The sequence below is a fragment of the Astyanax mexicanus genome, chromosome 13 (assembly GCF_023375975.1).
Source record: "Astyanax mexicanus isolate ESR-SI-001 chromosome 13, AstMex3_surface, whole genome shotgun sequence".
Taxonomy (NCBI): domain Eukaryota; kingdom Metazoa; phylum Chordata; class Actinopteri; order Characiformes; family Acestrorhamphidae; genus Astyanax; species Astyanax mexicanus.
Genome location: NC_064420.1, coordinates 46,602,563 through 46,630,549, shown reverse-complemented (window position 1 = coordinate 46,630,549; position 27,987 = coordinate 46,602,563). Strand labels below are relative to the sequence as shown.

At 36.1% G+C, this 27,987-nt stretch overlaps 3 protein-coding genes across 14 annotated transcripts in view; 2 read left to right on the top strand and 1 right to left on the bottom strand.

Moving 5' to 3' along the window:
- Nucleotides 1-9,583, top strand: part of LOC103026485 (IQ motif and SEC7 domain-containing protein 1) — a 296,017-nt gene extending 286,434 nt beyond the window's left edge. For 5 of the 9 annotated variants that reach the window (XM_022676789.2, XM_022676795.2, XM_022676792.2 and 2 more), the window contains one exon: nucleotides 744-9,583. In XM_022676789.2, coding sequence (XP_022532510.2) covers nucleotides 744-1,301 — 558 coding nt within the window. In that variant the 3' untranslated portion in view covers nucleotides 1,302-9,583. The remainder of the gene's footprint in view (nucleotides 1-743) is intronic. The other 4 variants (XR_007423895.1, XR_007423896.1, XR_002650850.2 and 1 more) reach the window with 4 other exon arrangements.
- A 2,066-nt stretch (nucleotides 9,584-11,649) lies between these two features.
- Nucleotides 11,650-18,915, top strand: gp9 (glycoprotein IX (platelet)). The gene is made up of 2 exons (XM_049463170.1): nucleotides 11,650-11,814; nucleotides 17,883-18,915. Exon 2 carries the CDS (start codon nucleotides 17,892-17,894, stop codon nucleotides 18,594-18,596), a length of 705 nt encoding a protein of 234 aa, XP_049319127.1. The 5' UTR covers nucleotides 11,650-11,814; nucleotides 17,883-17,891; the 3' UTR covers nucleotides 18,597-18,915.
- Nucleotides 18,916-19,551: 636 nt separating this feature from the next.
- cnbpa (CCHC-type zinc finger, nucleic acid binding protein a) lies at nucleotides 19,552-24,594 on the bottom strand. 4 transcript variants are annotated; one of them, XM_007238436.4, is made up of 5 exons: nucleotides 24,487-24,594; nucleotides 22,489-22,600; nucleotides 22,286-22,378; nucleotides 21,988-22,186; nucleotides 19,552-20,631 (listed from the first exon to the last, which is right to left on the bottom strand). In XM_007238436.4, the coding sequence occupies exons 2-5, from the start codon at nucleotides 22,595-22,597 to the stop codon at nucleotides 20,514-20,516; spliced, it is 519 nt and encodes a 172-aa protein (XP_007238498.1). In that variant the 5' UTR covers nucleotides 22,598-22,600; nucleotides 24,487-24,594; the 3' UTR covers nucleotides 19,552-20,513. The 4 variants fall into 4 exon arrangements, with proteins under 4 accessions (XP_007238498.1, XP_007238500.1, XP_007238499.1 ...); XM_007238438.4 differs by having other exon boundaries at nucleotides 22,313-22,378; XM_007238437.4 differs by having other exon boundaries at nucleotides 22,495-22,600.
- Nucleotides 24,595-27,987: the final 3,393 nt, after the last annotated feature.

The window sequence follows — 27,987 nt, the reverse complement described above, 5'->3', positions numbered from 1 at the left end:
ATCACCTATGCTTCCTATACTATACAACCCTGCTCTATCTATACTACCCTCTATCTATACTACCCTCTAAACAATCCTATACTGCTCCATACTCCCTATATTACTGTATACTAACTTATACAGTACTCCTTATACAACTCTATACTATCCTATACTATCTTATCCTACCCTATACCCCCTGTACTACCTTACTCCTCTGTACTACACTATCTTACCCTGTACTACTCTATAGTCCCTACACAATTCTATACTTCCTATACTCTTTGTGCTTCTCTATATTATCCTATGCTCTCTACCCTACTACCATATACTGCCTATACTACCCTATATTATCATATGCCCTCTATACTACCCTATACTACCATATTCTGCGTATACTACCCTATATTACACTATACTCCTTCTACTACATATTATATACATTACATTAACTTGCTAAACATAGTTATCATGACAGGTCTAGCTATGATCTTTACAGTGTACTCTAAAAACTCATTTGAACTCAATTTAATTCAGCCCAAATCAGCTCTTTAAGTGAATAGCTCAAGCCATATATTCCTACAGAGATCAGGTTTCTAGGAGCAATGCCATAGAGTAACCACTTTTGTATTCCTAAAGAACTTTTCTTCAAAAACTGTTGTTCTTTATGATTCTGGACAAAATGAGACCTACTGTTTTTTGTTAGGTTCTAAAATGTTGTGTTTGATCTAACAACGTCCTTCCTGGCCTGTCTCTGCTCGCAGGGCTCCATCATTAGCAGTCCTCACCTGCGCCGGAGAGAGCCCTCCTCGGCACGGGAGTGCCCACCCCGCCCCGGCCCAAACCCCCCGTCCTCCTCCACCTCCCTGCTGGGATCGCTCTTCGGCAGCAAGCGGGGAAAGCCTTCGCCGCAGGGCTACCCTCCTCATCCTCACGGCCCACCTTCGCACCACTCGGGCCACCCCACCCTCATCTCCCATAAGCCCCACCCCACCAACCTGCACCACACGGCCCAGGCTCAGATAGAGACCCATGTGGTCCACGGTTACCACGGACAACGCTCTTTACCTCCTCAGAACCCTCCGCCGTACCACCATCACCACCACTACCATCCGCCCCAGCCCGGGCCAGGGCCTGGACCTGGGCCCGCTCCCGGACCCCGCATCTACCGACAGCACTCAGGCCACGCCCCCGTCTCGCACACGCATTCGCACCACGCACCTCAGTTCGCACACCACCACCACCATCACCGGCACCACAGAGAGCAGCAGGCGCCGGCCAGCTCCAAGCCCAAGCACTGTGGCATCAGCACGGTGGTCTGACCCCGGCTACACTCTGAGCCATAGACCAACTTCACACACTCACAGACACACACCTTACGGACTTACGGTCACTGTGGGCTGCCGGGACGCGACCAGCTCGGTTGGCTTGAAGAAGCAGCTTGGACTCTGAAGCTTTGCAGAGGCTTTCTGCTCCGAAACTGCAGGTTGGACTCTAGCCCTGAAGAGGCGTTTCTAGCGTAGGTTTACGTAGCCACGGTCAGGATGTGGTTGGGTCTAAAGGTTAAAGAGATGTGATCTAAAACACAGTATATGTCCAAAAGTATCTGGATGCCTCTTTTCATTAGTAGACTTTCAGCTAATGTAGGGTTCACTTGTTTCTAGCTGAAGATGTTCCAAGCAATACCACCAATCATGGCACCTCTACCGAAAAGCGTTGGCACAATGGCTGTGAATGGTTTTATGTGGAACACTTACTAACTAGCACTTGATCATTGTCTTTCTTTTGTGTGATGAATCTCAATTGAAGTCATGGAGACTTGCAAAGTTGAGTTGAGTGGTTTAGATCTATTAACATCCTTTAAGATAAGGTAGAGTAGTTAGACTCTACCAATGGCATGAGTCCGATTCAGCTCTATTGAATACCTTTAGATGAAGCTTGCGTTAAACATCTTTGGGATTATTTTGACCAATGAGGCTCCATCCTTGAAAAGATAAGTTGGTTGTTGAGTGGTTTAGGTTGATTAAACCCCTTTAAGATGAGGTAGAGAAGTCAGGCTCTATTGAACACCAATAGGATGAATCCGATTCAGCTACATTGAATAACTTGAGATGAAGCTCAAGTTAAACATCTTTTGGATTATTCTGACCAATGAAGCTCCATTGACTACTGTTAAGTTAGGGCAATAAAGTTAATAAAGAGCACTCAACACCTCTAAAATGAGTTAGAGCAAAAGAGCTTCATTAAATGTCTTCGGAATGAGTTAGAGCCACTGTTGATTGTTGATGCTCTATTGGACACCTCTGAGTTGAGTTACAGAAAAAAAATCTCCATTAAATATTCCTATATTGAATTACTGATTATACTTTATTGGACATCGCTGAGTTGAGTTACAGAGAAAACCTCTAAAACGCTCTATATTGAATTGCTGATCAAGCTTAATTGAACACCTGTAAGTTGAGTTAAAGTGATGAAGCTCCATCAAATATCTCTGAATTGATTTAATGATGAAGCTCTATTGAACACCTCTGAATTGAGCTTCAGTGAAAAGCTCCATTAAATTCCTCTGAATTTAATTACTAATGAAACTCTATTGGACACATCTAAATTGAGTTAATGATTAAGCTTCATTAAATACCTCTGAATTGAATTAATGATGAAGCTCCATTGATTGCCTTTTGAAAGTTCCATTAAACAGCTCTAAATTGAGTTTCTGATATAGCTCTATTGATCACCTCTGAATTGAGTTACTGATGAAGCTCCATTGAACCCCTTCGAGATTAGATATGATTATGCTTTTTAAAACACCTTTAGAAAAGTAAGAATAATGAAACTCCAGTGAATATGATTTATGATGTATCTGACGATGAAGTTGATGAAGTTGAGTTGATAAAGAGCAATAATGGTTTAGAGTAATGATTCCATTTGTAAGCTAAACCTAATTGGCCAAAATCGTGATGTTCCTGGATCAGTCAGATCAGAATCTAGTAGAAAACCATAGAAGTATGATCTAAAATCTATTATCAGCCTCATACATTTTGGAGATGAATGTTAAACCAATAGGTGTCTGGATACTTTTGGACATATATCACGTGTGTACAGTCTCCGGTTCGGCCTCGTCCACATTTCCCTACCCAGAGGGTCACAGGCGATGAGAGACGGGCTTGTCCAGACAAGGGCAAGGACCGCGTTTTCCTCACAATAGCTCATTGTAAAGAGTCTCTAAAGACGTTGTTGTTGTCGTTGTTGTCTTTTCAACACTCTGCCTACATGTATCCCCCCCTCCCCCCCTCAAGATGCTATTTTTATTTCAGAAACAGAAGTGTGTTTGTTGCACATCGTAGGACGCTTCATATTTTTATGAGCCTGATCAGGCTGTCCTCGTCCTGGACGGCGAGCAGACCCGGACCCAGAGCTGCCAAGGCTGCCGAGGAATCACGAGAGTCACGAGAGTCACGAGAGTCACGAGAGTCATGAGAGTAGTCGTCCTAATACTGTATTTATTGTGGATAACAGCTTTCATTTGTTGTCCTAGCAGTTCATATATAAATGTGCCATAATAACCATAATAGCATATCTTACTCAGTCCGATGCTCTGCTCTGTGTATATTGTAATGTGTGATATAGTATTTAGTAGTGTAATTGCATCCATTGTAAGAAGATGTTCTATGATACTGTAAAAAAAAAGAATATAGACATATTCAAAAGTTTTTTTTTTATAATATGGTCAAAAAACTATATATATATATATAAATATATAAGTCAAGCGATATGGTAACAGGTGCAGTCGAGATCAGTTGTACCATATACAGTAGATAGAGATAGACATATACGAAATAGATGTATCAAACAGAAGAAAAAAAGGAAGCTATTTTGGAACTTTTGATGCCTTTGCAATATTACCTGAAGCAATTTTTGGAATTCTGGAAAAACCAGGAAAGCAGCATCGTCCATCCTGGCTGGAGCAGATCTTCATAGCTGCTTGGTGTGGATGTAGATACAGAGTTACTGACCCTCATGTTTACGTATATAATACGTACGCTCAGTAATTGGAAACTGAAATCGAAACGGAAAGCTAATCAACAGCGAATGGTGTAAAATAAATACAGCAAATCCCGAGCTAAGGGCCGAACACGGCACTTCCTGTAGAGCACGGTGTGCGTTCCCACCTCACTGAGCACTTGGACGATACTTTTATTTTACGTTTTTGAGCAGATATACAAATCGTTTTCCAAGAATTTGGAAAATTGTAGTATTTTACTAATAAGAAGTAAGCTTTCTTTTACCTTTTGTTTTTTTGAAGAAATTAAATGAAAAATTAGGAAAAACGTAGGTAACTCTAGGGTAGATAGTCGATGTTCGTCTCCTGCACATATCCTAAGGAGTTATGCACAAACCATATGAGGGCCAGTGACCGAAGTATTTTTATTTTATTTTTTTCTTTGTATGTGCAATATATGTTTAAATGCATTTTTGTGAAGAATCCCATCTTGTCGCGTTTTTTTTTCTTGTTTGTTTCTTCTTTTTTGGTCTTTCACAATTACAAACCAATGACTGCAGTGAAGCATGGACAGCACAACGCCTCAACATCTCACAAAAATGTGAAACCACCACAGGTCTAGTGCCTCTGCTGGCTGGTTGCAGTACAATGTGTAGTCTTAACATCGTCTCCAGTGTCCAAATTGTGCTAATTTTACCACATATTTTATTTTCCACCAGAAATCAGTTATAAAACCTTATTTTACTTGTATATTTTATAAGAAGGCAGGGCTACACAATAAGTGATACGTTGGAACAAAACAAGACTAGATAGACTGAGCTAGATCATTTTTAACTGTGCTGTCAGCTAGCAAGCTAGCTAAATAGCTAGCTAATAATGCTATTATCGATCATGTTTCATTATTTTTGTGCTGTTGGTTGCATTAACAGTTGCAACACTCTTTCTGAAAGTCTTTCAGTTAGTTGTTTCACTAAGTCTGATGTTAGCACACAATTGCTAACATTTAGCAAGACAGCTAAAGTTAGTGTACACACTTGGTAGTGTTTGTACTCTCAGTTTAGCCCATTTTCTGGTCCAAATACCTGACAATGGTGGCGTAAGTTTGTCTTAGCTGCAACAGAGTAAACAGAGCTGAACCTTGGTACTGTAATTTGATGGAAATTATAATAATCTGGTAATAAAATATGAACCGCACTGTTACTGTTAAAACATTAAGGTTACACTTACTGCAAAAACTGGGAATCCATTGGGAAAAATCTGCTGTGCTTCTGGTATTTTAAGCTGCACTGTAAACTCAATGAAGGCAGTCTGAGACACTTGGGTCTGGAGGAAAGAGGAAGCGGGTCTAACAAATGAGTCTGATTCCAAATTTGACAATGTGGTAGATAATTCCAGCTTAAATGTGGTATATATACCATAGCGTCCATGTTTTTCTACAGCCATTGTTTAAAAAAAAAACACAATGTTGTAACCGCTCTCACAGTACAATAGAGGGGGCGCCACTGTACAGTGAACCACTTTTTGGGGGGGATTGTAGTGGAACATGTGATCTAATGTGTCCTCCTTGTTGTAATACCTTTTTTTTGTGTTTTATTTTCTTTTCTTTTGCCAAAATAAATCAGTGTTACTTTGGCGATGAAGTGCAATCGTGTAGAGAATGCATTCACACATTCTGCGTAGATATAATAGAGCAGCGTCTGTTGTTATTCCTTCAAGAGATTCAGGTGAATGTTCCGACAAATTATGCAAATATCTTTCCTTCCTGACGATGCAGTGCGATGACGAATGTATTTCGGTAATTTTGGTAGATGACGTGTACATGTGCAGTGTTTTTATTCTGAATCGAGAAGCACATAAACTTACTTCACTGCTTATAGCACCTCAGAGATGCATGCCTGGATCCAATGGGACACTTCAATGCTGACTGATTGTTTGGTTTAGAATCGAAATAACAATAGAATTTAGCGATGTTTTCCGCAGGCAGCAGGTTCACATTTCCATACATATGAGGCTTCTCTTCCACTTTAAAGGAATATTTCAGCTTTTTCCAACCTAAATCGCCCTTTATCTGCTGCATATGAAGATTTATGATCACTTACCAAGTCACCTTATACGTACTTCAGGTGGTTGTGGGTTTGATACCAGGTCTACTTATCTGCCACTGGTTGAGCAAAGTCCTTAAACTTTCTCAGTACTCAGTATAACATACACAACTTAGTAACTAGAGCTCTAGGTTATTGATCACATGGTTGTGGGTTCAAAACCCAGGTCTACTAAGCTTTGAGTTATTTCTCACATCCCTCATGCAAGATCTATACATAGATCAAAACATTAGTTAAGTTGTGTGGGGGCCCTTTTCCTTTCTGTTTATAGGCACCATAGATTGACAAATAATGGTGGAACATACATGTTAGATGTGCTTAAAGCTTCGAGTTGTTGATAAGATGGTTGTTTGTTCAATACCCAGGTCTACAAAACTGCCACTGTTGGGCTCTTAAACAAGGCCTAAGCTTCTATCTCATCTATAATAACATGGCTATTAACCTCTCTACTCTTAATAAAATCATACAGCTCAGTAGTTAGAGCTTTGGGTTGTTTATCAGATGGTTGTAGGTTTGATACCCAGGTCTAATAAGCTGACACTGATTGGTCAAGGCTTTTGAGCAAGGCTGTTAACATCTCTACTCTAGAATAGGATATATCTCAGTAGTTAGAGCACTGAGTTATTGATCAGATGGATGTAGGTTTGATACCCAGGTTTAATAAGATGCCACTGATTGGTCAAGGCTCCTGAGCAAGGTCGTTAACCTTTCTACTCTATAATAACATACAGCCCAGTGGTTAGAGCTCTCTGTTATTGATCAGATGGCTATGGGTTTGGTGCCCTGGTCGTATAAGCTGCAACTGATTGGTCAAGGCACCTGAGCCAGGCTGTTAACATCTCTTCTCTAGAATAACGTACAGATCAGTGGTTAGAGCAGTGGGTTGTGGTTGTGTGATTGATGGTTGTGAGATTGATTCCCAGGTCGAATAAGCTGCAACTGATACGCCAAGGCACTTGAGCCAGGCTGTTAACATCTCTACTCTAGAATAACATACATCCCAGTGGTTAGAGCTCTGTGTTATTGATCAGATGGTTGTGGGTTTGATTCCCTGGTCTAATAAACAGTCACCAATTGGTCAAGGCTCCTTAGCAAGGTCGTTAACCCCTGTACTTTGGAAATTTGTTCAAATGGTTGTGGGTTCAATACCCAAGTCTTCTAATCTGCCACTGATACCCATTCAATGACAACACAGGGTATTACATTCAGCTCAGTGGTTGGAGCTCTTGGTTGTTGATCAGGGAGTTGTGGGTTTGATACCCAGGCTTTTTTTGTCTACCATTGATTGGCCAAAGCCCTTAAGCAAGGTACTGAACCTTTCTGCTCTAGGGATACCTTAAAATGACAAACCATGGTATAAATGACATAGCTCAGTGTTTAGAGCTCTTGGTTGTTGTTCAGATACCTAGGTTGTGGGATCAATACCCAGGTGCATCAAGTTTTTATTGTCTCTGGTAACTGATCATACTCTACAGATTCAGCAGATAAAAAAAGGTTAGAAAAACTTCTGAAATATTCCTTTTACCGTGAATCTGAATGTTGTGGCTCATTTTATTTGAACAAAATAGTTCTTAGATCTTATGCAGTATCCCTTTTTTGTTTGATTTTATTTTTTTAGGCAACATATATTATAATGTGTATTGTATGTGAAGTGTATTCTGTTTTCTTTTCTTTTATTTCCCAATAATTTATAGATCTTGCGTCCTTGTAATCATTATTAATGTTTTATCCTGTTACGAAAAGCTCTTCGTGAAAGTAACGTTAAGTAACGTCAGCCCTGAAGGTTTTTTGGGTGGAGTCCGAGAACATATCCCAACCGAGCACTGCATGGACCCGATGCATCTTGTTCACTGTGAGCTGAAGGACATTCAGCCTGGAAATAATAAAGAGGATATTGTTAATTTTTTTTTATTTATATTTTTTTAGTTTTTTTTTTTTTTTTTTCAATTTTGCTCTTTTTCGTAACCCTGATGTTGACTTGCAATTGCTGTTCTGTACTGCATTGTGTTGCATGCAGGTCATCTTACATATCCACTGTAAAAAAAAAAAAAAACGTTTAAAAAAATTAAAAAATGATAAAGGAAAACGAGAAATTATTCAAGAAATAATTGAACACAAACACAGGTACCACTTTAAATTATGTCTACCTTTATATAGGGTTTATGAATGTTTTTTTAATGAGCTTATTAATGGTTATTGATTAGGTTGCAAATACATATACATATGTTTTTTGGATACAATCCGGGTTAGTACCCGAACATCCCTTTCAGACAGCTTCCTCTTACAGCGTCCACAGTTAATCCTGTTGGATGTGGTTGGTCCTTCTTGGTGGTATGCTGACATTACCCTGGATACCGTGGCTCTTGATGCATCACAAAGACTTGCTGTCTTGGTCACAGATGCTCCAGCAAGACGTGCACCAACAATTTGTTCTCTTTTGAACTCTGGTATGTCTCCTATAATGTTATAGTGTGTTTTGCAATATTTTAAGAGCAGAACTGTGCTCTTACCCTGCTAATTGAACCTTCACACTCTTACAGCTCTTACTGGTGCAATAATGTGCAATTAATGAAGATTGGCCACCAGGCTGCTCCAATTTAGCCATGAAACCTCCCACACTAAAATGATGACAGGTGTTTCAGCTATAAATTTGCTATAAATTGGCAAATTTGATTTCACACTCATTTATACTGTCAAACCTCAGATGTTCCTAAATACTGATCTTGCTTTTGTTTCTCAAATTAATATATTTATAATACACTAATTTATGAACCATTTATAAACCCTTTATTTATAAGCGTAGTCTTATTTTAAAGTGGTACCCAAACACACACGCATATACACACACACACAAACTTAATAGTCCATATATGTATATACAGTATATATATAAATATATATATATATATATATATATATATAGGACTATCTATACATATCGCTGCATAAATAATACATACGAGAGCTATAAACTTCGGAATTTCAGTCCGAATATCCTAAAATACAACAAAAAAAAACAGCTACAAATCTGTCGACAAGGACCAAGTGGGAGAAGTGTAATCCTGTACATACTGTGTATAGTAAAATTCCTCGTATTGTAAATGTCCTCATTTATACGGAGGGTGTGTCCCCGTCTCGTCCAAACTGGACGAAGCCGTGCGGTTCTGATTGGTCTCTCTGTTCTGAGCTGCGATTCTGTGCATTTTAGAAACTGTTGTAAAAAAGAACAAAAAAATGAATAAATCACATAATTAATAGTTCAATAAATAAATCCAATAAATCAAACGTTCACTGCCTCTCACGTCGAGCCGCCAGGCAGGCCGCTGCTGTGCTCAGAGCATGTTTCAGTAAAAGGGAAGGGAATGAACAGAGGACTCTGGAATAAAGGGAATGAATGAATGCTTTTATTTTGATATGCAGTCTGTTTGTAAGTGCTTAAGATCCGATCAATGTAAAACTTCAACTGTGACAATGTTGAGAAATAAAACATGATATAAAGAGACTGGAGTGAAGTTATTGCATTTTCTACAATAATCTGTGCTGCAAAAAAGAAAAGAAAAAGAAAAATGTTCATTCAACCCTTTGAAGCTTTAAACTCCACGTTTAAAAAGGAAAATCTTTACTTTTTCTGAAAGTTTTTTAAGATTTTCTGTGAAAAGTTAATAGTCAAGCATGGAAATCCACAGTCAAAACCACATACTGCAAAATGTTGCTCCAAAAAAAAAAGCTTTAGAAATTATTATCACAACCCAAATCTGCTCAAAATAATAAAAAAAAATCTACAGGTGCATCTTAAATAATTTGAATATCATTGAAAAGTTACTTTATTTCAGTAATTTAGTTCAAAATGTGAAACTCATGATGATTATGGCTTACAGCCAATAAAAAAAACAGTAATCAGTGTCTCAGTAAATTAGAATATTATATAAGACCAATTGGTACTTTTGGCAGTGTGGGCAGTGTGCCAAGTGCTGCTGGAAAATGAGATCTGCATCTCCATAAAAGTTGTCCGCTCTGGAAAGCAGTAAGAGAGCACTTCAGTTTCTGAATCAGTTTCTCTGATTTTGCTATTTATAGGTTTATGTTTGAGTAAAATGAACATTGTTGTTTTATTCTATAAACTACAGACAACATTTCTCCCAAACTCCTAATAAAAATATTGTCATTTAGAGCATTTATTTACAGAAAATGAGAAATGGCTGAAATAACAAAAAAAGATGCAGAACTTTCAGACCTCAAATAATGCAAAAAAAACAAGTTCATGTTCATAAAGATTTTTAAGAGTTCAGAAATCAATATTTGGTGGAATAACCCTGGTTTATTATTCACAGTTTTTTTCATGCATGGTGTTCTCCTCCACCAGTCTTAAGGCCCTGTCCCACTGCGATTGCGTCTAAATATCCACTAAAGTACGTCCAAATTTCAGTGGACGCAGTTTAGTGGATATTTAGTGGATATTTAGACGCAATATGGACGCAGTTTAGTGGATATTTGGACGGCACCGTCCAAGTGGACGTAGTTTAGACGTTGCCGTCCACTTTAGATGCAAAAGTGGCTTTGGTACCTCCCAAAATTTTCGGAATAGACGGCGACTAATATGGACGTAATTTAGTGGATATTTAGACGCAGTACGGACGTATTTTAGTGGATATTTGGACGGCACATACAGGTGGACGTCGACGTCCATAAAAATATTTTTTGCCGCCTCCTCCTCCTCCCGGTCTGGTCCAGCACATGGAGGAGTATGTTCTGCTGCTGCACCATCACTGCAAGGAATCTGTGGTCCATGGTTGTGTAGAAGAGAATAGATGTGCTCTCTCTTGTAGCTCAAGAAGAAATGATGATTCACTAGAAAAAACAACCATATATAGTTGGAAGTCGACGTCCAACTTCAATTTAGACGGAATATGGACGTAATTTGGACGCACTGCGTCTATATTTTGGACGCAGCACGTTCACTCAGTGGACGCAGTGTTTTCTGATAAATTTGGACGTACTTTAGTGGATATTTAGACGCAATCGCAGTGGGACAGGGTCTTTACACACTGCTTTTGGATAACTTTATGCTACTCACTCCTGGTGCAAAAATGCAAGCAGTTCAGCTTCGATCTTCCTCTTGATTACATTACAAAGTTTTTCAATTTGGTAAAATCAAAGAAACTCATAATTTTAAAAATGATCTTTTATTTTTTTTCCAGAGCTGTTTGTGTTGAATTGAGATGTTGCACAGAAATTAAAGGGTTAAGAGATGTGATGAAGTGGAACTGTAGCATTATTGGACAGAGCGCGACCACTAGAGGCCAAAACAGAAACTACAGCTTCACATTATTTTTAGTTTTTTATACTTATATTTATCTGATTTTCAGATGCTTTTTTCAGTATTTCTTCACCTGTACTGCTGAATTTTCCCTATTACTGATTGTGAATGGTGTTCAGTTGTACTAATTAAAAGTCTACACTGTAAAAATGAATATAGAGTGTAAAACACACACACTGTGGTTCCAGCACTGATGCAGCAGATAGATACACTTATCACAGGGCCACAGACACTGAGCCCTGCTGTGGTGTGAGCAGTGTGAGAAGTGTGAGCAGGGTGTTTTTCACCCTTTACCAAACACAGAGACCACTGGTAAGTTCCAGAAAATCACCAGCAGAGAAATTTATATCCTCAAATCATCTCACAGAGTGACAAGACTGAGAAGTGCTTCTATTAACCTGAAAACACATTAAAAGGTAAGTGCTGAACAAACTTTACCCTACTTTAAAGTCTTAATCTACAGCTCAGTTTAGTGTAATCAGCTTTAAATGTATTCAAAAATCTATAAAAAATATAATATAACATCAAAGATATATAGATCTTTAAAAATATCTTTTCAGAAATATGATGCGTCCCAATAGTGCAGCAATTACAAATAATACATAATTTTTATGTTTCATGTAGTATAGATAAAAGTCTCAACTTTAAGTATACTCAAATACTATTTGTTAATACTAACTAATTTCTTAGTATGTAGTAAAAATAAAAGTCTCAACTTGTTTAATAATTACAAATATTAAATAGTTTTATGTAGTATAGATAAAATAATAATTATTTTATGTTGTAGAGATAAAAGTCTCAACTTGTGTAAAAATTATAAATACTAATTAGTTCTATGTAGTATAGATAAAATTCTCAAATTCCTAAATAATTACTAATACTAATTAGATTTATGTAGTACATTTAAAAGTCTCAACTTGTTTAATTACAAATATTAACTTGTTTTATGTAGTAAAAATAAAAGTCTCAGCTTGTTTAATTATTACTAATACTAATTAGTTTTATGTAATATAGATAAAAGTCTCAACTTTTTAAATAATTACAAATATTAATTGGTTTTATGTAGTATATATACAAGTATCAACTTTTTAAATAATTACAAATACTAATTAGTTTTATGTAATATAGATAAAAGTCTCAACTTGTTTAAATATTGCAATTAATAATTAGTTTTATGTAGTGTAAATAAAATCGCAATTTGTGTAATAACAACTAGTACTAATTCGTTTCATGTAGTATAGATAAATGTCTCAACTTTAAGTATACTTAAATATAATAACTGCTAATACTGACTAGTTTTTAAGTATGTAGTATAGAAACAAGTCTCAACTTTGAGTATACTCAAATAGCCAACATAAAAACTCAAAGTGTGTCCGAATTGCATTCTAAATACTAATATCAACTATTAGGTCAGACAAAATCCTTAAAGTTGAGTATACTTAAATGTCTGTGATACAAACTAAATTTTATACTACTTTATTCATTCAATACTAATAATAATAACAATTATTTGAGTATTTGAGTATGTACTATGTAGTATGGATGAAAGCCTTGAGTATGCACACACCCACAAAATGAACCTGAGGCACATCCTAGTAACATGCAAATCACAACCAGTATTTGAGTATGTACTACATAGTATGGATGAAATACTTTAGTATGCACAAACATCCCAGACACTTTTCAGTTGCATACTAATTTCCATCTAGTATTTAGGTATGTACTACGTAGTATGGACTAAATACTTTAGTATGCACACATTTTCAAGACGCGTTCCTGTTGCATACTAGTTACCACCTAGTATTTAAGTATGTACTATGTAGTATGGACTAAATACTTTAGTATGCACAAACATCCAAGACACGTTTCAGTTGCATACTAATTACCATCTAGTATTTAAGTGTGTACTACGTAGTATGGATGAAATACTTTAGTATGCACAAATTTTCAAAGATGTGTTCCAGTTGCATACTAATTAAAAACTAGTATTTGAGTATGTACTACGTAGTATGGATGAAATACTTTAGTATGCACAAACATCCCAGACACTTTTCAGTTGCATACTAATTTCCATCTAGTATTTAAGTGTGTACTACATAGTATGGATGAAATACTTTAGTATGCACAAATTTTCAAAGATGTGTTCCAGTTGCATACTAATTAAAAACTAGTATTTGAGTATGTACTACGTAGTATGGATGAAATACTTTAGTATGCACAAACATCCAAGACAAGTTTCAGTTGCATACTAATTACCAACTAGTATTCAAGTATGTACTACGTAGTATGGATGAAATACTTTAGTATGCACACATTTTCAAGACGCATTCCTGTTGCATACTAATTACCAGCTAGTATTTGAGTATGTACTACGTAGTATGGAATACATACTTTAGTGTGCACAAACATCCAAGACACGTTTCAGTTGCATACTAATTGCCATCTAGTATTTAAGTGTGTACTACGTAGTATGGATGAAATACTTTAGTATGCACAAATTTTCAAAGATGTGTTCCAGTTGCATACTAATTAAAAACTAGTATTTGAGTATGTACTACGTAGTATGGATGAAATACTTTAGTATGCACAAACATCCAAGACAAGTTTCAGTTGCATACTAATTACCAACTAGTATTCAAGTATGTACTACGTAGTATGGATGAAATACTTTAGTATGCACACATTTTCAAGACGCATTCCTGTTGCATACTAATTACCAGCTAGTATTTGAGTATGTACTACGTAGTATGGAATACATACTTTAGTATGCAAACATTTTCAAGACACGTTCCTGTTGCATACTAATTACCAGCTAGTATTTGAGTATGTACTTCGTAGTGTGGACTAAATACTTCAGTATGGTCAAACATCCAAGACACAAATATAGTTTCATACTAATTGCCATCTAGTATTTAAGAATGTACTATGTAGTATGGATAAAATACTTTAGTATGCACACATTTTCGAAATGCCTTCCTGTTGCATACTAATTACCAGCTAGTATTTGAGTATGCACTACGTAATATGGACTAAATACTTTAGTATGCAAACATTTTCAAGAAGCGTTCCTGTTGCATACTAATTACCAGCTAGTATTTGAGTATGTACTACGTAGTATGGACTAAATACTTTAGTGTGCACAAACATCCAAGACACGTTTCAGTTGCATACTAATTGCCATCTAGTATTTAAGTATGTACTACGTAGTATGGATGAAATACTTTAGTATGCACAAATTTTCAAGACGTGTCTCAGTTGCATACTAATTACCAACTAGTATTTGAGTATGTACTACGTAGTATGGACTAAATATTTTAGTATGCAAACATTTTCAAGACGCGTTCCTGTTGCATACTAATTACCAGCTAGTATTTGAGTATGTACTACGTAGTATGGACTAAATACTTTAGTGTGCACAAACATCCAAGACACGTTTCAGTTGCATACTAATTGCCATCTAGTATTTAAGTATGTACTACGTAGTATGGATGAAATACTTTAGTATGCACAAATTTTCAAGACGTGTCTCAGTTGCATACTAGTTACCAACTAGTATTCAAGTATGTACTACGTAGTATGGACTAAATACTTTAGTATGCAAACATTTTCAAGACGCGTTCCTGTTGCATACTAATTACCAGCTAGTATTTGAGTATGTACTACATAGTATGGATGAAATACTTTAGTATGCACACATTTTCACGATGCGTTCCTGTTGCATACTTATTACCAGCTAGTATTTGAGTATGTACTATGAAGTATGAGTTAAATACTTTAGTATGCACAAATTTTCAAAGATGTGTTCCAGTTGCATACTAATTAAAAACTAGTATTTGAGTATGTACTATGTAGTATGGACTAAATACTTTAGCATGCACAAAATTTCAAGACCTGTTTCAGTTGCATACTAATTACCAACTAGTATTTAAGTATGTACTATGTAGTATGGACTAAATACTTTAGTATGCACAAATATCCAAGACACGTTTCAGTTGCATACTAATTACCATCTAGTATTTAAGTATGTACTACGTAGTATGGATGAACTACTTTAGTATGCACAAATTTTCAAGACGTTTCTCAGTTGCATACTAGTTACCAACTAGTATTCAAGTATGTACTACGTAGTATAGATGAAATACTTTAGTATGCAAACATTTTCAAGACACGTTCCTGTTGCATACTAATTACCAGCTAGTATTTAAGTATGTACTACGTAGTATGGACGAAATACTGTAGTATGCACAAAGATCCAAGACGTTTTTTAGTTGCATACTAATTACCAGCTAGTATTTAAGTATGTACTACGTAGTATGAATAAATACTTTAGTATGCACAAATTTTCAATATGTGGTTTAGTTGCATACTAATTACCAGCTAGTATTTGAGTATATACTACATAGTATGGATGAAATTCTTGAGTATGCACACACATGCACAATGCAAACTCCGGGCGTGTCCCAATTGCATAAAAATTACTTACTAGCATTAGAGTATGTACTATGTAGTATGGATAAAAAGACTTGAGTATGCACATATTTCCACAACGCGAACCAGGGGAGTGTCCCAATTTACAACTAGTATTTGAGTATGTACTATGTAATATAGATAAAAGCTTTGAGTATGCACATAGATCCACAATTTATACCAGGTGCAAGTCCCAATTACCAACTTATATTTGAGTATGTACTGCATAGTATGAATCAAAGACTTGAGTATGCACACACATGCACAATGCAAACTGGGCGCGTCCCAATTGCATATTAACTACTAACTAGTATTTGAGTATGTACTACGTAGTATAGATAAAAGCTTTGAGTATGCACATAGGTCCACAATGCAAACCAGGGGCATGTCCCATTTACCAACTAGCATTTGAGGTTGTACTATATGTATGTAGTATATATAAAAGCCCTGAGTATACTCAAATATCTACAATACAAATTCAAGGAGCAACACAATTGCACACTAATTACTAAAAGTAACTAGTATTTGAGTATGTAGTATAGATAAAAGGCTTTGAGTATACTTAAATATCCACAATACAAACACTAATAGGATTGATGTATCGTCTACAGCTTAAATTAGTGTTTAATACACAATAGCTCAAATAGCCCAAGTTATAAAGGTTTTCTATAAATCTATAATAAGCGTCAAATTCATATATACATATTCATACCCATAGCTAGTTGTGTACCTATTTTCTATGGCTACGTCCCAATTGCTTTAACGATGGCTCTAGTGATAGTAGTAACAGTGTTTTGTAACATTTGTAGGTACACAGAGCAGTAATCGTGTAAATCAAACCTGGTACCATGATCCAAAATGTAGAAGTCGAGCTGTAGCTGTAGTAAAGTCCAGTAGCATCAAAAAGTGTAATTAGCATTAAAAGGAAAGAGACGAGACACTGATTTGCATTTCAAGTCTTAATAAATGAGTAAGTAATCTTTATTTACACAGCACTTTTCTAGATAAAGTCACACAGTACAAAATAAGTGTATCAGAAAATATTATAGAGAATGTTATATAAGATCAATTGGTACTTTTGGCAGTGTGCCAAATCCTGCTGGAAAATGAAATCTACATCTCCATAAAAGTTGTCAGCAGCAGAGGGAAGAAGCATGAAGTGCTGTAAAATGTTCCGGGAAAACAAAACTGCACTGACTTTAGACTTGATAATAAAACACAGTGGATCAACACCAGCAGATGACATGTCTCTCCAAACCATCACTGATCATCAGTAAAATTTACATTTCATTTGTAAATTACGGGATCAGAGTCTGGAGGAAGAGTGGAGAGACACACAGTCCAAACTGCTTGATGTCTAGTGTGAAGTTTCTACAATCAGTGATGGTTTGGAGAGACATGTCGGTCATCTGTTTTTGTTGACCCACTGTGTTTTATTATCAAGTCTAAAGTCAGTGCAGTTTTGTTTTCCCACAAAATCTTACAGCACTTCATGCTTCTTCCCTCTGCTACTGACAACTTTTATGGAGATGTGGATTTCATTTTCCAGCAGGACTTGGCACACAATAAAATAAATAAACGCTTAAAATTGATCATTCTGTATGTAATACATCTATACAATACATGAGTTTCACATTTTTAACTAAATTACTGAAATAAATTACATTTCAATGTTTTTTTTTTAGATGCACCTGTAAAAAGTTAAAAATGAGTCCAAAGATAAAAAAACACTTTTTTCTACAAAGTAGAAACTGCATGCCTTAGCAAACCTGTTAGAGACAAAACTAAGAATGAGTCAGGAACGCTGTAGATCATTTCCTATTGGGGAGAGTACTGTGCATTAAAAAATCATTATTCTCATTATTAGTTCTACTTTAGAAGATTATAGAATCTACAATTTAGTACAGAACCTACAAATTACTACTGCAGTAGCTAAAAGAGCAGCCGTTCAACCTCTAAAATGAGTATAAACTTGTAAGTTTCAGAATACATAGCATTTTTTACCATCTTTCCACAGTTATACAGGATGCTCTGGATCCCCTGGTTCGCTGTGCTCCTTCTTCTCCTCACCTCAGAGTCCTGCAGATGCTCCCCAGGACCTTCTGCAGGACTGTGGGTGTCCTGCGCCTCTCAAGGCCTCAAGCAAATTCCCAAACTTCCCACAGAAACCACTGAACTGCACCTACAGCACAACCAGCTCAGCACCGTACCGGCAGGGCATTTCGACGCGCTCAGAGACCTGCAGCTGGCAAACCTGTCGGAGAACCCCTTCCACTGCGGCTGCAACATCCGCTACCTGCGCTCCTGGCTCCTCAGGAACAAAGCTCTGGTCCCTGTGGCCCCGGAGTGTGCCAGTCCCCCAGCCCTGGCCCTCAGATCCATAACGGAGCTCAGTGAGGAGGAGTTCTCGGGCTGTGCGCCGACCCTGTGCTCCGGGCTGCTGTATAACTGCAGCGTGGGCCTGGCGCTCTGCGGCCTCATCGGCCTGCTCTTCTGGTGCTTCCGCCTGGCCAAAGACCTCACCTTCATCCTGGGCATCGGAGAGAGGCACGTGGGGCTGGAGGCCGAGTCCCTGCGCTCGCTCAAACCCAAGCACAGGATGAGGATCGGGGCCGGTTCCTCCCTGCAGAGAACTGACGAGCTGGAGAGGCCTCTGCTCAACATGGAGATCCTACCACAGATCATCGATGCCTTGCACAAGCAGCACAATATAAAGATCAAAGAAACATGAACAATAAAGAAAAAAAGTAGAAAAAAGTAACAGGCACAAGTAAGGGTTATATTTTAGTGATGAAAAACATAGAAATGCTGTTTTTTTTTGTCTATATCTTTGGGACACGGCTGGGAAAAGACGCCCTTATAAGGAGATCTCTCAGACCACCTCCTGAAGAGGTTTGAGTGATTAGATTCGGATCTGTTTTAAACACGTCACAGACCACCTTGCATAAATTGTGCCATTTTTAGAAGACAATGAATGCACCTAAAGTATGAATTGTCAATGAAGTTGAATGAATATAACATGCATTAATAAAGGCACATGCTCTTCTACACGTACATGAATCTGCTCAGGTTTTTCAGGTCTCATCATAAACTCCTCCGGCTGGATTTTGATTGACACATTGATTTTGAGGTTCCTGGACCTTAAAGATTATACTTGATTGCATTTGCTGTATTTCAGAATAATAGAGATTCAATCAAGACAAACCACTCATGCTTCTGTAGCAATTCTTACATTTGTTTATTGGCAACACTAGGAATTAATTTTGAATAAATGTACTTATTTTGGTGATTGATGTTATTTACGGATTAGAATCTGTATACCTTTAAAACAAACAACCTGTTAGAAACTAAACTCATAACTACTACTAACTAAACTAAACTCTTGACCATTAAAAAAATAATTTAAATATTATAAATTAATTACAAGTTTCTTAGTCATAAAAAAGGGTTATGTTAATGTTATGTCATTTTATCATCATTATTTCAATGGTATTTAATGGTCTTAAAATGACTATTGTTCATCGCTATAATTTCTGGGATATATCACCCATTGTTTGAGAACCAATACAGTATTGAAAACAAATCCAATTCTGATACTTCGCTATAACAATTTTAACACTTATAATAAACGTATGAAAAAAACCTGCAAAGAATATGAATAAGAAAAAAACAGCACAAACTCCAGATTCCCGATCCTCCTCCAGCTTTATTGATAGTTTAAAATTACATTTTCTATGTTATAGGACTTAAGTTGCATCTTCTTTCCGACTTAAAAACTGAGTACAAGCAAATGATATTCTTACAGTAGTCCAAGTGATATTGTACAAAAATAATATTTGATTTCTGTGAAAACATTCTCCTTTTGCAAATTACTGATAAATCCACAAGTTTATTTTCTTGATAATTTAGGATAGAAATGACTAAAATTACTTTTGGAATATTTAGGCATTAATGAGCGACGTTTGCTGCAAACTTGCAAACTGATGACTTTGTACAAAAAAGTCCCAAAAACAAAAAAATTAAAGAAAAACAAAAGGAAAAACAAAAAAGGTAAAGAAAAAAAACTCACAAAAAACTTGGGATTTCTCAATATTTCGGTGTTATCAGCATGATCAACATTACATCATATTTCTTCGCGAGTTATGACGCCCACCTTGCTCGTGGGGCCCGGATTAAGATGGATTCCTGTGTTGCGAATGGTTATCCCGGTCATACTCTCTCTCTTAAGCCAACTCATAATTTTTTTTTTCCCCAACTTAATCTAAACAAAAAAATCTGTACACAGAAATTGAGGCGTCCCCAACCTCTGCCTCCCATCATCTTACGAAGGCTCACTTCAAGCCCGGAGGTCCTACATCGCACACTGTGCCCCAGTCATCGGTCTCATCACCAGCGGCATGGAAAGGGGTCTTTTGAACAAAGCATTATACATAACACCTCTACCAAACTAAACAGACATTTGTATTGAATGCAGAAAGATTTTTCCACCCCTTCGTTATTTTTTTTTTTAATCCTTTAAACACGTCAAGAAGCTCACTGGCCTGGGACAAGCCTCCGTCTGCCAACCTTTGGCCAATGAAGAGGATTCCGAGAAAATAATACAACCAACCATCAATCTGAAAAAGGAGGGAGCGACAGAGGAAGCCGGTTATGCAGAGGCTTCGATCGTGCATTCTCTGGCCAGGTGACCGGTCTTGCCACAGTTGTAGCAGTTCACCTCGCTGGCCTTGCTGCACTGCACCGCCACGTGGCCAATCTCACCACACCTGAAATATACACAAACAAATACACGTGATCAGGATTAGAATTCAGGGACACAAATTTGAATATGTGGGTTTTTTTGAGTTATATAAATAGTAGGGATGTCCCTTGAGACTTTAAAAATATTTTTTTCACCACTAACAGAAGTACTGTTGATGCAACTAGCACTACTGCACTGTATATTTCTATAGTTTTAACAATCAGTGATGGTTTGGAGATCCATGTCATCTGCTGGTGTTGATCCATTGTGTTCTATCAAATCTTACAGCACTTCATGCTACCTCCCTCTGATGGCAACTTCTATGGAGATGCAGATTTCCTTTTTCAGCAGGACTTGGCAGCCTGTCCAAACTGGTCTTATTTAATATTGTAATATTCTGAGACACTGATTTTTGGAGTTTTTATTGGCTGTAAGCCAAAATCAATAAAATAAATAAAAACTTAAAATAGATCACTCAGTGTGTAATACATCTATACACACACCTACCAGCGTGTATACTTCTATGCATATAAAAACTGAGCATTTGAGATTTATGGTATAACGATATGGGAACATGTCAACAATACTCACTGATCTCACTGAAGGATTTGTAAAGTAAAATGTAAAATGTTTCCTTCTCAATATATATATATATATATATATATATATATATATATATATATATATACCTCTACAATTAGTTTTTTTTCAGTAATGTTTCTTATCAAGATAAAACCTTTTCATGTAACGCTTGAACAGAAATTCCTAAAAAAAAAAAAAAAAAAAAAAAAAAAAAAAAAAAAAAAAAAAAAAAAGGCATGTAACACTGGGCAGAAAATTTACAAAAAGCCTGCCTGTGAAGGCATTAATGTAATTTAATATTATACAGGGTCCATAAAATATTTACAGGTAGTGATTCTGCAGTTACTTTTCTTTAAAAATAGCTACATTTAGAAAAAAGTAGCAAAAATTGTGCATAAAAAAGGGGGACTGTTTCAATGTGTACAGTTTTGACCAAACTGAAGTAAATCCATTAAGGTTCATACATGTTTTGACCGATACATTTCCATGATTGATTTTTATCATGACTTTTCCAGGCCTTCAAGGCGAATTTTTTATTTTTCCAAACTGAAAATGGCTATTTTTTCAATTCCATTACTTTTTTTCAGGTTTTCGTGGCCTTAATTTTTTTGACTATTCTGCAGATTTCTTTAACCCTATTTAAAATATAATGCTCACAGACAACAGAACAAAAACTATCATGTTGTGATAAACTGTTACTAAATATTTAAAAATTAAACACACTTTTAGAAAAAATGCCGATTTAACAAAATGTAAAAGGCTAATATAAAGCACATCACTCAGCAGTGTGAGGACCTACCGGTAGCATTTCACTTTGTCACACAGTTTCTGGATGTGTCCAAACCCTCCGCAGGAGTAGCACTTCTGCTCGTTGGCGTGGTCGCAGTCTCGGGCCACATGTCCGGCCTTGCCACAGTTGTAGCAGCACTGCTCCCGCTCCTTCTTGGGCTCCTTACAGTCCCTGGAGATGTGGCCACTCCTGTGGCAGTTGTAGCAGGCTGGGAAAGAGAGGAAACAAAACCCCACCTGGTTGGCTTTCCAAGAACTTCACTCCGAGCAGATAATATCTCGAACAAAATATTACAAGTGTAAAATACTTTGAGAGAAAGGTGACAGTGCCTCACCGTCCTCCGTCTGTTCACAGTCCCTGGCAATGTGCCCCTGTTCACCACAGCGGTAACAGAAGAGATCTGCGGAAACACAAAGAAAACAAAACACAAAAAAAAAAACACTGTCAGCATCCAGCAGCCGAACTGTACTGCTAAAACCTGGTCATTACGGCCAGGGAACGAGATATTACCCTTGCCTCGGCCTCTGCCTCTCCCGCGTCCACGTCCAGCATTAGGACAGTTCTTCACCCAATGCCCAGAGCGGCCGCATCCAAAACACTCACTGCTGCTCATATCCATGATCTGATACACAGGATTAAACACAATGTTAAAAAAACACATATATACATACACAGTGATTCATTCAAATATCAGAACCACACACATTAATTACTACACACATTAATATATTTAAATACAAATACTACATATACCCAATTTATTCTGATTAAAAAAAACTGATTTTTATGTAGTGGCTATAAAAATATTTTTACGTTGTGTTTTCGCATTTAAGATATTTAATTTATGAAATTTCATTAATACAATGCACACACAGACAATGTGTATTATCGGTGATGGTGCTGGACAATATGACCAAAGTCTATTTTACAATATATATCTGAAATCCGATAGATAAGAACCATATAAAAGCCACCACCTTGGGTGATACGGTCATTGAGAAATTCTCAATTACAATTTTCAGTTCTTACATAACTATTTATATTAGTAAACAAATAATAAAGATAAATAAAATAATACTGAAGTTGCTATAAAATAACAAAAACATTCTAAATTGTAATTGAGAAAAGCTTATACAGTTCACCCTGACCTAATGAATTTATACTAATAATGCACTCCATATATGCAGGATTAAGGTCAAATAAATGATACTGGACAGATTATTGCTTATGATTACACCCGAATAATTAATTAATTTATTATATACATATATAAATATACATATAAATTGTGGACAATCAGTTTCTAGTGGACGAATTTCTAATGGGAAATGAGAAGTGTGAATTTACCTTTTTGCTACAAACATAAAAACAATCGTACCCTGATTTTTATAGTTTACTACATAATTTGAACAGAAAAAAATGTCCTTTACTATGTGATAAACTCTCATGATGAATGCACAAATAGAAATTCTCTTGAATTACCTATAATAAAAGTTGAAAAGGTTTTTTATGTCTCCTGTAAAATTAATTATTTGGAGATACTTGTTTTTCATTAGATAGTGACAAATTATATATATATATATATATATATATAAAGATAGAGTATGGAAAATATATGAACATTTTTATTTATCTGCCAATACTGACTAATATAGTAATATTTTTGCCTTTTATTGCCCAGCCCTACACGTGTGTGCACTGCAACTTAGCTAAACTAGCTAGCTTATCTGACTTCAGCCACATGCCTGTGAATCAGCCCACATGGAAGGGGGTTAGGAACCCTTCACCCACCCACTGAACCACCTAACTATCCTACCTATTCACTAAAGCTCTTAACAGACACGCCAAACTAATGAATAATATAAATATAGCTATTTTAAACACTGTTCTGAGCTGGATTTCTTATGTTTTGCTGTTTTTCCAATATTAAAGTTAGTAAAACTGGCAAACTTAGAGCTCAGGTAAGGCCATAATAACGTGTTAAACAAGTCTACACAGATTTATCATCATAAATAGACTGAAATTAAATAATTAATCCCATAATTCTGGTTAAATGAGGCGAATACAGGAGCTGTGTAGTTATAATGTGAGTGAATGGGGGGACGGAATGCGCAGCTCAGCGTTTCCAGCAGCTCCACAGGGCCGCAGTGTGGCGCGTGCACCGAGCACGGGGCCGAATGCGTCGATTAAAAACCGTTAAAACGAACCTTCTCCGCTCAGATATAAATATTTAATCGATTCGATTTAAGTTCGAACGCTCTGTTTCGGGTTTAAAGTGGTAAATAAACCGGATCAGGCTTTTCTTTCCCGCGCAGCCACGCTGCAGCTAGGCCACGAGCCCTGACCGCGGAGCGCTCGCTAGCCCGCGCGCGGATAAATCTCGCCCCGCACCGCGTTTTGCCGCTCCAAACCGCATTAAAATGACCCAGGATTAAACACTAAACCCGACATGTTTAATATAAAGCGGACAAATCAGTAAAAAACCGATTTAAACCGCGCTGGACTTACCTGCTCGCTTCGCTACAGGCTAGCTAGCTACGTGACTCACTGCTGTGTGTGACTCCGCCCCCTCTCCGCTGCGCCACACGCGGTTTGCGCATGTCCGTGCAGATCGACGGGCGCAGGATCCAATCGCGGGTCGGCAAAGCCGAGCGCCCGAGCCAATGGTTGGTGCGGGACGCCGTCCACCGCCCCCATGAACGGTCCAATCAGAGATGGAGGATGAGGTGAGCAGTAACCGCCCCTGCATTCGGAAGTAAAATCACTAGAAATGATTTATTTGTTCATTTATTTATTTGTTTGTTTGTTTAAACAAATAAAATAAGTAAATGAAAACAAACAAAAAAAAATCATAAGAAATATCTGCAGATAAAACTTAGAAACAAAGTAAAAAAAAATGCAAAAGCATGTAAATATTACAAAGATAAAATAGGCTGTATGTGATACACTGCATTTAATTATTTGTTTATGTTCCCAATAGGATAACACGTTTTGTGTTCAAGAACGGCATATAGATATCACATAAAAATAAATAATAAGTAAGAATAAAAACATGTATTATTATTATTATTATTATTATTATTATTATTATTATTATTATTATTATTATTATTATTATTATTATTCAGAGCCTGATTCTAGGGCTTACGTTTAATACATTAGCTTTTTAAAGACTGAGAAAAAATACATATTTAAAACACTACTGCTACTACTACTACTACTACTACTACTACTACTACTACTAATAATAATAATAATAATAATAATAATAATAATAATAATAATAATAATAATACTGACTTAATAATACAGACTTAATAAATGTATACAAATAATGAACTCCATTTATGCATGATTAAAGTAAAATAAATGATACCTGAAATTATTATTATTATTATTATTATTATTATTATTATTATTATTATTATTATTATTATTATTCAGAGCCTGATTCTAGGGCTTACGTTTAATACATTAGCTTTTTAAAGACTGAGAAAAAATACATATTTAAAACACTACTACTACTACTACTACTACTACTACTACTAATAATAATAATAATAATAATAATAATAATAATACATGTTTTTTTTGCAAATATATATTTAATACATGTGTTTATAAATACACTGTAATAGTAAAATCGGTGTAAATTAAAAAAACATTTTTTAAAACTGTATTCATTTGACCTTATTGACCACCAGAGGGCGCTCCCCAGTGAGTGCAAAATTAATGGTTTTTAAATGCTTAATCATTTTTTATACTGAAAAATATTAATTTAGCACAAACAATGCAAATATTTCAGGACCAACGATATAAACATTTTAAAGCTTTTAAACTCCAAAGTTTAAAGTCAGAGCTCTTGCTGTAACTCCAGCAGTCAATCAGCTCACAGTAATTAGCATCAATGCTAGCATCTCCACTGCTTAAAACCCCTTTACTGTAGAAAAACAGAACAATATAGGCGAGTTTTATTTGTTTGTTTACCAAAGTACTTTATTCTAATACATTACACTAATCAAATATTACGGACAACTGGTTAGTTACTATTTTAAAATTTTGTTTTTAGCCGTTTAGCTCCATTCACCCCCATTAATTTTGGTCTCACTCGCGGGCTCCCTCTAGCGTCATCTTCTGATATAAAGGTTCTGTTCTTATTTTTTTCTACACAGAAATTAATAAAAATGCATTTAATATTAAAATGCTTGGTCATTTATGATAGCATATTACATGATTTGAAGCATGGCATGATGGAAAAATTGAAATAAATAATTACAATAAAAACACTTTATATTTAATAATATGTTTTATGAGCTCATAGTTAATCCAAACTGGTACTGCAAGGACCATAATATTCTAATAAATTATACGAGCAAGTAAAACGTGATCACGTTCTTTCTGTCGCTTTTGGCAATCATTTATTTTCTCTCTCTTTACTCATCAGGTGGACGGTGGTTTCCGGTTGAGAGTATGCTGTATGTTATTGGCTGCTGCTTCTCACTGGTGAGTGTGGATGAGTGCAAAGTGCAAATGGTTGTGCGTAAAACCTGTAAAGCATCCTTGGGTGTCTAGAAAGATGCTATGTAAATGTAATTTCATTTATTATTTTTTTATTTATTTACATATTTAACTTACACCCAACATTCAACTCAAACTAATCTTTCATATTATACATAATATCATTTAGCACTTTTTCAGTTCAGAGTTACTAGTCTGTTTTATTTAAACCAGCATCTTTGGTCTAATAAATATTACCAATTTAACTAATTTATTGCAATAAGTTCTAAAAACCAGAGAATCTTCAATAGAGAGCAAAAGAGACACTTCACTATCATATCTGGGTTTGTTTTTTTATTTTTATACCGAAATATTTACTAATTTCCTCAACACACAAAATTATCAAATGTTTCAGCACTGCAGACATATATTTTTAAAGCTTTTTTTAAACTCCAGTTATAAAGCTTTTAATAATAATAATAAGCTTTTTTTATCAATCAGCTCACAGCAGCAGTAATGCAGCGATTTCATTGTCAAACACGTTTGCTGTAAAAAAATGGAATATATACAGGTGCACCTCAAAATTGTTTAATATCATTCGAAAGTTACTTTATTTCAGTAATTCAGTTTAAAATGTGAAACTTACATAGATTATATCACAGAGTTCATACACTTTTTAACCAATACATTTCCATTAATTTTTCATGACTTTTCCATGCCTTCAAGGGATATAAATTTTCATGATTTTTTTAAACATCAGTGCAGACATGGACAATAAAACACAAAATCAATTAAACTACAATAAAAATGAATTATAGTAGGTGTAAAATGAATCTAACACACAATCTTTAATAATAATAATAATAATAATAATAATAATAATAATATGTGTGTCAGATTCTGAGTGGTTTATTATGTAGGGATAAACACACAGATTTGTAGACCAAATTTTCATGACTTTCCTAAAACTTATCCAGGCCTGGAAATAGCTTTTTTTTTTTTTTTTTTTTTTTTTTTTAAAGTCCCATGACTTTTCCAGGTTTTTCATGACCGTACAAACCCTGGTATTACACATTTTATATATATATATATATATATATAAAAAAAAAGTCAGTATCTCAGAAAATTTGAATATTATATAAGACCAATTGGTACTGTTGGTATCAGTGTGGGCAGTGTGCCAAGTCCTGCTGGAAAATGAAATCTGCATCTCCATAAAAGTTGTCAGCAGAGGGAAGCATGAAGTGCTGTAAGATTTTGTGGGAAAACAAAACTGCACTGACTTTAGACTTGATAATAAAACACAGTGGATCAACACCAGCAGATGACATGTCTCTCCAAACCATCACTGATTGGTGGAAACTTCACACTAGACCTCGAGCAGTTTGGACTTTGTGTCTCTCCACTCTTCCTCCAGACTCTGCTCCCTTGATTTACAAATGAAATGTAAAATTTACTGATGATCAGTGATGGTTTGGAGAGACAGGTCATCTGCTGGTGTTGATCCACTGT

Excerpts from the sequence above, each read along its gene's own strand:
- gp9 (XM_049463170.1), top strand. The coding sequence starts at position 17,892 with ATGCTCTGGATCCCCTGGTTCGCTGTGCTCCTTCTTCTCCTCACCTCA.
- cnbpa (XM_007238436.4), bottom strand. The coding sequence starts at position 22,597 with ATGGATATGAGCAGCAGTGAGTGTTTTGGATGCGGCCGCTCTGGGCAT. Across the intron at positions 22,379-22,488 it reads AGGCAGAGGCCGAGGCAAGG|ATCTCTTCTGTTACCGCTGT; the intron begins GTAATATCTCGT and ends GTGTTTCCGCAG. Across the intron at positions 20,632-21,987 it reads GACAAAGTGAAATGCTACCG|GTGTGGTGAGATTGGCCACG; the intron begins GTAGGTCCTCAC and ends TGTATATTTCAG.